This window comes from Harpegnathos saltator, unplaced genomic scaffold, assembly GCF_003227715.2.
Source record: "Harpegnathos saltator strain DR-91 unplaced genomic scaffold, Hsal_v8.6 scaffold471, whole genome shotgun sequence".
Classification (NCBI taxonomy): Eukaryota; Metazoa; Arthropoda; class Insecta; order Hymenoptera; family Formicidae; genus Harpegnathos; species Harpegnathos saltator.
In genome coordinates, this window is record NW_020230285.1 from 24,602 (window position 1) to 36,899 (window position 12,298).

Genomic DNA, 12,298 nt, shown 5'->3' on the forward strand with positions numbered 1-12,298 from the left:
AGACGTGTCCTCATTGGAGGGGGCGGCGCTCCCTAGGAGTGGGAAGCGGGCCCGAGATGGCGCCGGCCCGAAGGGGAGAGGCCACCGGCTTATCAGAGGCCGTCTCTTCGGCCGCCTCGGGCCCGCCTTCGATGTACCGATGGGGGTGGGTGGGAGAGGGGTTAAGCCCTCTCGCCCACTCCGGACGTCGATGATGGCAGGGAGAAGGGGAGCGAGGACCGGTTGGAGCCCGATCTCGCTCCCCTGCCCCCACTGCCCACCCAGTAGGGAAGGGGGAAGGCGGGGGAGGAGAGAGAGGGCGGGTGTCCTCTCTCTCCTAATTAACACTGGAAAGCCAACCCAGCCGGACAATCGGCCGGGGCACCGCGCCCTTGACTCCCAATCTGGGAGGGGCGCGGTGTTTAGGCGTGGGGCTCCCTGGGGCCCTGGTGTCGGAGAGGGAATGCAGGCGTAGTTCTCCTGACTCTCCCCACCACGATCCGAGCGATAGGCACCCCGCAGGGATTTTAGTCGGTAGAAGTCAGACATAACCCCCGCTCTCCCCAAGGGGCGGGGGTATCCATGAGGTTTTCCCCTGCGTAACAAAAAAAGGCGTGTCCTCATTCTCCCGCTCTCCCAGGACGTGCACCTCCAGCATGAAAGAAAGAGGGCGTACTAGGTGGCGACGGGACGTCGTTCGGGACCTGCATCTTATTTTCGTTCCGAAGAGAAAAAAATATCGAGAGTGCGGTAGTCGCTAGACCAGGAATCGAATCCGGGTCTTTCGCCTGCCGGGCGACTGCTCTAGACCACTGAGCTACCTGAGGCTCCACGCTCACGACATTCTCCTCTCCCTAGATAATGTTAAGACTTCAGCAGACGTTCAGCAGACGTTCCTCTAGGCTGGTGGTCGAAGAGTTTTCATTACGAAGGCTGCTTAGCATTTTGTTCACCTGGAGCTTCTAGGCCGCGTGTTTGTACATGAATCCCCATGGCTCCGAGTTTCCCACTTCCGTTATAAATTTCTGCCAGCTCTTGCTCTTTATCTTCCGCAACCTTACACCATACCTTCGCAAAGGTGCACGGTAATCCTAGCGTTTTGCGAGGTGCGTCGATTCTTCGCTTTCCCGCTGGAGAGTCTGTCTCTTCCTATAGACGTCCTTCTTGAGGATCGTCAATTCTTTCGCTCACCACTGGTTGAACTTCCTAGAACGCCTCTTTCTGGGCATGGCCCGTCCTAAGGTTTCTATGAGGACTTCTGTGAGGGCTTTTGCGAAGCTCTCCACATGCCGGGTAGACTCCAGGTCGAGGACCTCGAGTCTCGATCTAGATAGATCGATTAGGCTCTCACAAGGGAACGGTCGAGGGCATCCCTCACCGATTTGAATGGGCATTGGATATGTTGTAGAGGATCAAAAAATATTAGACACGTATTTTTTTATATGTGCTCATCTAAAGGTTTAGGGAAATCACCCCTTGAAAAAAAAACGGATTTTTTGTTTTTATCAAATATCTTCTAAAATATGAGAGATATGAAAACATAGTAAGTGTAAGAGTTTTACAGTATTTGATGCTCTTTACATCTGTCAATTCAAATTTTTCAAAATATCAAATTTACCCTCCCCGCTCCCCCCCACTCATTATTTTTGCAAATTTCAAAAATTTTGTAAAAACAAAAATTAAAGAGCATTGAATTCCCAATCCAACCATATATAATAATGTTACTTTCCGAGATACGGACTTTTCGAAAAATAGATGGAAATGTCCGTGTATACCCGAAATACGCTATGCATAGCGCCTACCTCACTCGATAATATACGCAACACGTCCTCATCGAATTTCTTTCGAATAATAGGCGATTAATATCGATACGGAGAATATGTAATCATAAAACATTTCAATATATAATAACATTATTAATAACAATCATAGATTTATACACAACAATATTTATATGCTTTGCCTTTATAAAAATATATAAGTATACGCTTTATGAAAGTTAGATTTTATGTATGATAAGTTTGTGTGTCTATTTTTGTGGTGGTTGACGTGTTACATCCACGTAACTTTAAATATTTCTAAATTCAATCATAAAATTAATTCAACAATAACATTTAGACCGGATATTTTGGCCACTTGATCCTCGGTCTAGACATAATAAATACGACACCGAATGCTTCTTCATCGGAGAAGATTAAAAGAACAATGGGTAGATAATAAATACCATAACCACGGTTATTGATTATCACTTTTATATCATGGAAAATATCCTTCCCCTACTACTAATAAGGTGGTAAGAACTCGCGCGGGGTATCTCACCACCTGCCTATAAAAAGCGACGCGCAGACCAGTGGACATCATTCATTCATCATTCATTCATTCAGAAAGATTCATTCCATATCATTCAGGGAGATTCACTGATTCATTCTTGCATTTCACGACTCAAACACACAGAGAAAACATTCTTAACACTCTGATTTATTGACTCTCAACTGTAAAAGGTAAAAAATTAAAGATTCGATACTTAAATATTCGTCTCCTCAGATTAAATCCTAAAGATCCTTCTTCGTTCCGAGTTAAAACATAATTCACACAAACCAGTTCGTCCCGGGGTAAATTAGTTAAATCTATTAACCTCAAAAAGGACTAACACACATACATTCACGATTCACGTCGTGACAGACGTAAATACTACGATGGAAGTGATACATGAATTACAAAATCAATCATGTTTATTAACGCGGCGTTTCCATCGAATCTAAGACACGTGAAAAACGCCGCATTCATGAAATCATACGTGATTACATAATTATATCTAATATGATATTGATAACGTAATTATTTTCACGCACACGCACCACATATACACATACACATCTACAATCGTGAAAGTGTTGTGCCGTCGTATTATTGTCATATCTTCTTTCCATCCTGTTTACTTTCGATTTTGTCATAGTTCTAATAATAGATGAATATCAAATGTCAAGTAGACGTTACAGTTATGTGAGCTATTTAAAGTGCTGGAAAGCAACCACTTTGTGCGACGCAAATCATGAGTAAGCGTAATATGTAGAGATACATTTCATATATAAGCAGTAGTACAAGCTAGTGTCGCAGTAAATATCCATCATTTCACGACGTATTATTTGTGAGCGCAAGTTTATAAGTACATATTGCTTTCTCTCTATGTGTGTGTTTAAAACTTCTTTTAATACATTCTTTGTTAAATACATAAGTATTTATTACTAACTGATATTATTATTTTATATTTATTATTACATATTTTATCACTCTCTATTTTATATTATTGGAATTGCAATAGTTTGTCGAGTTATCAGTAATGTGATACTATACGGAGAAATGGAGCAAAATTGAGCAAGAGTTAAATTATAAATTATATATAATAATGATTAATAATCAAAGAAAATTTTTACTAATTTGAAGAAAAAATATGTGTAGCTATTTCAATTTCAGAATATCTACATACGTAAATATAGAGTTGTCTTTCCGTTTTCACGACATTAATTTATTCTGGATTCACTACATATATTTGACAGAGAGAAGAAACGGCATCAGGATTAACATAAGAAAATCATTGCATTAATTATAAAGTGTGTTTTATTTTATATATTATTTTATATATCATGGTTCGGGAAAAATATTTCATTTTAATATTTTTCAGAATGATGCAATTTAATCCCTTGAATGTTATAATGTTACTCTATACAACTTTCATTGCTCTTAACTTTCCACAAAGTCCGATAACTCCAAAAAAAGTAGAAGTGAAGATTGGTAGAAGGAGAAGATTGAATATTTGTTAAAAGAAATAGAAAATGAAGAGGAATTTGAAATAGAAGAGGAAGAAACTTTAGATTTTTACAATACATATGAAGTTCCAGAAGCGGAAAATATTGATTTATTAGAGGGAAATGAGAGAAAAGAATATCTCCAGGAAGAAGTTATTTGCAGCTCCGTTGAAGCAGGAATGATTATAAAAGGCAAGCTGTGGAATACTGAAAGAGCGGTAAAACAGGACCAAGATTGCTTGAAGGAGTTAAAAGAAGATACAGAAAAGTAACATCGATGTGACAATTACGACGATGGGAGAATCAAATCAGTGCAAGTGGCAGCAGAGATGAAAAATTAAAAAGAATTTCTGAATATACAATAAACCGTTTTAATGAAGCGCTTGAAAATAGAATAATTATTCATGACATTGACATTGCTCGATGGGCTTCTCGAGCACAAGAAGAGGAAAATGTGGTAGGATTCAAAGCTTCCGAAACGTGGGTAAAAAGATTCAAAACTTCATATGATATCGTCTCTCGAAAAATAACAAAACTTGTAACAAAAAAATCATTGTTATCGAAAACAGATTTAGAAGATAAGTGTAATACATTTATTGAAAATGTAAAATATTATATTGTAAAATATTATATTGAACGATACGGCGTAGACAATGTTTATAATTCGGATCAGAGTGGATTCCAACATGAATTTCACTCTGGTCGTACTTTATCCCAAAAAGGTCTAAAAAATATAGAAGCTGTAATACAATCTACATCAGCAACCACACACAGTTATACTATACAGCCGACTATTTCTGCAAATGATAGACTATTATCGCTTCCTTTTATTAATTTGAAGGAAGTAACAGGAACATTCGGTCCTAGAATAAAAGAAACTATGTTCAAAGCACTTAATATTTTTGTTACGGTTTCTAAATCAGGCAAATTAACATCGAGTCATATAAAAACTTGGTTGAAAGAAGTATTTTTTCCGAATGTTGGTCCACAATCCGTATTATTATTAGATTCTTGGAGTGGACATTGTTCCAACATAATTGAGGAGACGAGAACAGATTTTGCAACAGATATTGTTTTCCTAACAATTTCAGCCGGTGCAACAGGAAAAATGCAACCGTTAGATGTATACGGCTTCCGATTATGGAAAAATTTTATTAGACATTTTTCTGATACTGTTATGTTATTAAATCTTGCAATTGATCTTCATGTTAGAAATAATATATTGAAATTGCAATCATTAACGCATCATCAATTTTCGTCGCCCAGATTTCTAAATTTATTTAAATATGTCTGGTTTAAAAGTGGATATATATAGACTAGATCAACAGAGTTTCAAATACCGGTTAAATTTTGCTTCTAAAGTGATTTAAACATAAAATGCGATATTTGTGGCCAAACTGCTATAATTACTTGTTTTTGGTGTAAAAAATCATTGTGTATAACACATTTTTTTCATAATCATCACCTTTGCAACGAATATGTACCATAAAAATAATACAAATTCATTATTCGCGCGCGTGTTCATATGCAAATTGTGTACTGTTTCTTTATCACATATATTGTTAAATATATATTATTGCCAGTATTATTCTTCCACAATTTATTATTGTGTATATCCACAATATATTATTCCCCTCTATCCTGTTCTTCTACATTATTATTCCGTAATTAGTATTAAGCTCTTCATTATATATTGTTTAGCAATTGTTAATGCTATGTTATATTTTCATATCGTTTGCTCTTTCTTGCAGAGGTAATAGAATCTGTGTTTTCTTATTTCATGCATTATGACTTTATTTTAATTCATCTTGATCGTGTGTCGACTTGCCATTACAATAAACATACTTATTTCAAGAAATATACAAATATACATTGGAAATTTCTGTATAAATAGCGACGCTGCACACGCATTTGCTACTGTTGCTACATATGCACATTTATTTGTACTCACTGTTTTTTTTTGTATAATATATGGAATATTACAATTAATTCGTTTTCATCTTGCAGGAGGATAAATTATGCACAGAAAGTTATTAAGCGTAGCGCAACTGAAGAGAAAGAACACACGACACGTAATAGTACCTACCTACTCGCACAGTGCAGTGCCTACCACGATATCATCGTACTGTTTTTCTAAAAATTGAATAGAGGAATCATATTATTATTATATATGGATGGATTCGGAATTCAATGCTCTTTAATTTTTGTTCTTACAAAATTTTTGAAATTTGCGAAAATAATGAGTGGAGGGGGGAGCGGGGAGTGTAAATTTGATATTTTGAAGAATTTGAATTAACAGGTGCAAAGAGCATCAAATACTGTAAAACTCTTACATTTATTGTACTATGTTTTCATATCTCTCATATTTTAGAAGATATTTGATAAAAACGAAAAAATCCGTTTTCTTCAAGGGGTGATTTCAACCCCTAAACCTCGAGATAAGTACATATAAAAAAATACGTGTCTAATATTTTTTGATCCTCTACAACATATTCAATGTCCATTCAAATCGGTGAGGGACGCCCCTGACCGTTCTCTTGTAAGCGATTTTGAAGCAAAAAACTACAGCCAGAATGCATGCCGAACATGACTGTTAATTTTATATACATATAGTGTAAGTCATTTTAAGTAATGCATTGATTTTTTTTCGAAAACCTAGCTATATTAAAAAATGCTTTATACAAAAATTTTATGACCAAGAGGAACATAAAACGATGCCGTTGATTTGATTTGGGTGTACGTGCCAAGATCATATAGAGGTCAATTTTTTCTTTTTCAATAGAACGTTCTATTTTTTATTGCATATTCTTGTAGCTCTTTTTAAAATTTTTTCAAAACAGTCATACTTATTAAATCATATTTGTTACTTTTTATCAATATTTACTTTTATTATTGCCATATTTTTGTTACCAATATTTGGATATTATCAGTTGTAGTAAAAAGAAATCCATTATTTTTCCAACAGATGGCTTTAGTTATCTGTATCTCGCGTTGTATAAGTCCGATCGGGTTCCACTAGATGGCGTTAGAAAGATGAGATTTCGTACTAAAAAAACTTTGTTGACAGTTTTGTGATTAGTTGACTCAGTTTTGTTTGAGCGCGCGTCAAAGATGGATACTAGCAAAGAGAAAATACGCTATATTTTACAGTTTTTCTTCGATAAAGGCGAAAACGCAAGCTAGGCGGCTGAAAATGTGAATAGTGTTTATGGTCCTGATACTGTAACAGCCAATCACGCGCAATTTTGGTTTCGTCGATTCCGTTCCGGTAATTTCGATGTCAAAGATGCACCACGCACTGGAAGGCCAATTGTCGAAAATATCGATAAAATCATGGACATTGTCGAGTCCGACCGTCATGTAAGCACTGTTTCGATTGCCCAAGAGCTAAAGATTGCACAGCAAACCGTCTGGAACCATTTGAATAAGACTGGATACAAAAAGAAGCTCGATGTATGGGTGCCACACGAGTTAACGCAAAAAAACCTCATGGACCGAATTTCCATCTGCGAATCGCTGCTGAATCGCAACAAAATCGACCCATTTCTGAAGCGGTTAGTCACTGGTGATGAAAAGTGGATCATTTACGACAACGTCAAGCGAAAACGGTCGTGGTCGAATCGCGGTGAGCCGGCGGAAACGGTGGCCAAGCCAGGATTGACGGCCAGGAAGGTTTTGCTGTGTGTTTGGTGGGATTGGCAGGGAATTATCTACTATGAGCTGCTCCCCTACGGCAAAACTCTTAACTCGGAACTGTACTGTCAACAATTGGACCGTCTGAAGGAAGCAATCGCCCAGAAGCGGCCAACTTTGGCCAATAGGAGAGGAATTGTGTTCCATCAGGACAACGCCAGGCCACACACATCGATAGTGACTCGCCAGAAACTCCGGGAGCTTGGTTGGGAGGTTCTTATGCATCCACCTTATAGTCCGGACCTGGCACCAAGTGATTACCATCTGTTCCTGTCCATGGCGAACAATTTTGCTGGTGAAAAATTCGCTTCAAGAGAGGCTTGTGAAAATCGACTGTCTCAATTTTTTGCCAATAGGGACGAGGGCTTCTATGAGAGAGGCATAATGAAATTACCTTCAAAATGGCAACAAGTTATCGAACAAAACGGCGCATATTTGACCTAAATCGGATCATTCTAACTATGGTAATTAAAGCCTTCAATTTCATGCAAAAATAATGGATTTCTTTTTACTACACCTGATATATAACATTATTATATGAATAATTTTTTTTCTTGATAAATGTATAAATAAGGAAATGTAAAGCTTCATAAATATATAAATAAGGAAAAACAATAAAATTATTAATTATTATTATTATTATTGAGTATGGAAATAAGTCTCCGCCCTTTTCAGAAAAATATCGCTAGTGGTACTAATTTCGTGCTTGATGGAACGGCTATACTTGTGTTTTGAAGGTATATTTATGAGCTTTGAATCGCAGTAGTAGACATTCGTTTGAAGTGTAAACATAATTTTTTTTCGCGTCGAAAATGGCAACATTTACTCCAACGAAGCGGCATTTACGGGAAGTGTTACTCTATTACTATATTCTGAAGAAAAGTGCTGTTGAAACGCATCGAATGCTTGTTGATATTTACGGTGATCATGCTTCGTCGAGCACCATATATAAAGTGTGGTTTCGGCGTTTTCGAAGTGGTGATTATGACGTGAGCGACTGAGAACGCGAAGGGGCATCTAAAAGATTCGAAGATGTACAACTGCAAGATTTATTCGAAGAAAACCCGAGTCGAACGCTCGAAGATTTTTCTAACAAATTAAATGTTGATAGATCTACCATCGGAAAACGTTTACATGCATTGGCAATGGGCCAAAAGTCAGGAAATTGGGTGCCCCATCAATTGAAGGAGAGAGAGACATTGAAAGACGTTTGGTGATGTGCGAGATGCTGCTTCAAAGACAAAAAAGGAAGGGTTTTCTGCATCGCATTGTCACTGGCGATGAAAAATGGATCTACTACGACAACCCCAAACGATTGAAATCATGAGTGATGCCAGGTGAACCAGGTCCATAAACTCCAAAACGGAATATCCATGCTTCGAAAGTTATATTATGCATCTGGTGGAATCAGAAAGGTGTTATTTATTATGAGCTTCTAAAACCGTCTGAAACCATCACTGAGAATCGTTACCGACTGCAGTTAATATGTACGTTTGAACCGAGCTTTAAAAGAGAAACGACTGAAATGGGATAATAGGCACAACAGCTGATTCTGCTACACGACAATGATAAGCCTCACGTTGCAAAACCGGTCCGAAAATACTTGAAAGGATTGAATTGGAAAATTTTACCCCACCCGCCATATTCACCAGATACTATATATCATTACATTTTATTTTATGCATTTCCGTTCTGCAAATCTTGAGTGTTCCGAATTGGAAAATCATATCGGCGGTTCTGCGTGCTCATTAAAATCGTCCAGCGGATTCTCGCGGAGCGTGTGCTGGACGCCGGTAACATCGAGTCACCGCTCAGACAAATCATCCATGTTTATAAGCGAATTATTTGCTCGATCTTTGTCTTGCCGCCTGATATTGTCTCGGCGCGTTACACTGTTTCATTGTGTCGGTGACAATAACACTCTTTCCATCAGAGGAAACTTGCGACAGCCTAATGTCTCGTGACTAACGGCAAAACAATGTATTTACCGTCAAGATCTTTGTGTCAGTCAAACAACGATTTGTACAAATCTGCCAATCGGCTTGAGCCGCATCAGAGATATAAAATTATAAATATCACAATCGATATCATGACGATAGAGTTCAGTAGAATCCGGCTTTCGAACTCTCTCAAGTTCCGCTCGGCTACCGTCAAATCTCTACAACGCGTCGCTTCGGTGCGTGATTACTTTTCGCCGTCTCGTTATTGAGGCGCAGCTTCATTGTCCGCGATCTGCAAGCCGCTTTACCGGGTCAAAGCAAATAAAACGCATCGAAATCGGAGACTCAAGCAAGTTATTGCCCCGAGAACAGATCGGTACTCTCCTTTGGCTGACTCTCGTCGTCAACAGCCGCACTCGCTCTCGCGCCCAAGGTCTGGGTGATCCCGGCGTTCAACGGGTTAACGATTCGGATTCAACCCGCAACATTTGGTCCTTCGAGCCGGATCGAGAGCGTGACAACGACGTGATAGGCAATCAAGATGGCTGAACTGCATACAAAACAGCTTCAGTTGAAGCGCGTGATCGATCGCACGATCGACTATATAAAGAAAATCGGCAAGAACAATTTGACGGCCGGAAAGGTCCGCTCAAGGCTGACAATCCTTAAGGACACTTGGTCGCAATTCTTGGACGGGCACGCTCTCCTAACCAAGGCCATGCCGGAAGCATCCCGAGGGACGATCGACTACTTCCGCGACCATTACTGCGACGGTACCGAGGAAGTGTTCGAGGCTGCGCACGATTTTCTAACCGAGTGCTTGGAGGAACTGGAGCCACCTGTGATTCTTCTCAGTCTTGTGAGGATTTGATATCACTCCCACATTTGCCTCCCATCCGTTTGCCGCCATTCGAAGGCCGCTATGAAGAATGGGAGCAATTCCGAGATCGGTTCACCGCGCTCATAATCAGTAATCGCGATTTAGACGATTTCGCGCGGATGCATTATTTAACTTCATGCGTAAAAGGTCATGCGCTCGAATGTATCGGGAATATTCCGGTTACCGCCGATAATTTTGGTGCGGCATGGCAGGCGCTACTCGCTCGATATGAGAACAAACGGCGGCTGATCACAAAACATTTATCCGCGTTGCTCAATCTCAAAACGATTTCTCGTGAGTCTGTATCCGATTTGCAAGCACTTCATGATGACGTGAACATCGCGGTAGCTTCTTTGCATACTTTACATCGCTCTCCGGCAGACCTCTGGAATGATATTCTCGTACATATTGTCAATAACAAATTGGATCCGGTAACCAGGAAGGCCTGGAATGTTCGAATGAGTGAGAGCAGTGATCCGCCGACGTTTGAGGCCCTCAACTTATTTCTTGCCAGTCGCGCGCGTGCTCTCGAGGACTTCGCCGCCAACTCGTCGAACGTTGCGGCGGTGAAGTCTTCTCCTGCGTCGCGAGTTCACGTTGCTGCTGCATCCACGCATGCATTCGGCGGATGCCCGATATGTAAGGGGCGCCATTATTTCAGTGCTTGTCCGACATTTGTGCGCGGGAATGTTTTCCGGCGACGTGACCTCGTGAAGCGGTATCAGCGATGTTATAACTGTCTGAGTCCGAATCACGCGGTAAACGAGTGCAGTAGTAAGCATTCCTATCGGGTTTGTCTGCAAAGGCATCATAGCATGCTTCACGCTGGTGCGGATTCGGGTGGAGATCGACTAGTAGTGGAGCCGAATCCAGGACTGTCATCTCAGGCGGTCGAAGCACCATGCGAAGTGCAATCCTTGCACGCTTCTTCTATTGTTCAGTCTTTTAAGCAAGTACTGTTGGCGACAGCCTGGGTAAGGGTCATCGGATTGAGCGGTCGAACGGTTGTCATTCAAGCTCTCCTGGATCAGAGCTCACAAATGACCTTCGTATCCGAGAAATTGGCGCAATTATTGCATGCGAAACGACGGCGCATTTCCGTACAGGTGTCGGCCGTCGGCGGAGTTTGTGCGGCCACAGTTCGTTATGCCACGGATATCTCTGTTTCGCCGCGTGACTCGATGTCTCCCTCGTATAACACAAGCGCCGCTATATTAGAGAGGCTTACGCGTTACGCGCCGAAACACGTTGAATCTCTTTCGGGTTATCCACATCTGGTTGATTTACCATGGGCAGATCCAAATCCCATTAGTTCCGATCCTATTAACCTCATCATCGGCTGTGATCTTTACAACGTCGTTACTCTCGCTGAACGTCGTGAAGGCCGTTTCGGCGAACCCACCGCGCAGAATTCGATTTTCGGATGGTTCCTATCGGGTCCTATAGCTGCACCGGCGCAGCACGTTTTGTCGTCGGACGGTGCAGTTGAGGCGACAGATGCATTCAGTGTGTCCGTGCATCACTGTTGCGACATGTCCATTCTCGCTAAAGAAATTCAACAATTTTGGGAACTTCCTAAACACTCGGTTCTTAGCATCGAGGACATCCAGTGCGAAGATCATTTCCGATCCACGCACTCTCGCACAATCGAGGGCCGATATGTCGTTCGTCTCCCGTTCAAAACGAGCCCTCCGCTCGCCATGGGAGATACAAGAGTCAAGGCGGCACGCCAGCTGGACTCGCTGACGCGTCGCTTGCAGGCTCACCCCACGCAATTTGCCGAATATTCTGCGTTTTTAGCGGAATACGAGCATCTTGGCCTTGCGTCGAGCGCCGGTCACTGCTGCGAGCATCTCACGCGCTGTTTACATACCGCATCATCCTGTTTACCGCTCAGACAGTAAAATAAGTCATTTACGCGTCGTGTTTATCGCCTCAAGCCGCACGACGACGGGTCGCAGTTTGAATGATAATCTGCTTTCTGGGCCAAAGCTGCAAGC

General features: G+C 40.9%; 1 protein-coding gene across 1 annotated transcript; it reads left to right on the forward strand.

The window, feature by feature from the left end:
• The first annotated feature begins 9,959 nt into the window (after positions 1-9,959).
• Positions 9,960-12,202, forward strand: LOC112589335 (uncharacterized). Its single transcript, XM_025302219.1, has 2 exons — positions 9,960-10,277; positions 10,511-12,202. The coding sequence occupies exons 1-2, from the start codon at positions 9,960-9,962 to the stop codon at positions 12,200-12,202; spliced, it is 2,010 nt and encodes a 669-aa protein (XP_025158004.1).
• Positions 12,203-12,298: the final 96 nt, after the last annotated feature.

Coding starts and splice junctions, on each gene's coding strand:
- LOC112589335 (XM_025302219.1), top strand. CDS start 9,960: ATGGCTGAACTGCATACAAAACAGCTTCAGTTGAAGCGCGTGATCGAT. Junction 10,278..10,510: donor CTGTGATTCTTCTCAGTCTT/GTGAGGATTTGA, acceptor GCGGCATGGCAG/GCGCTACTCGCTCGATATGA.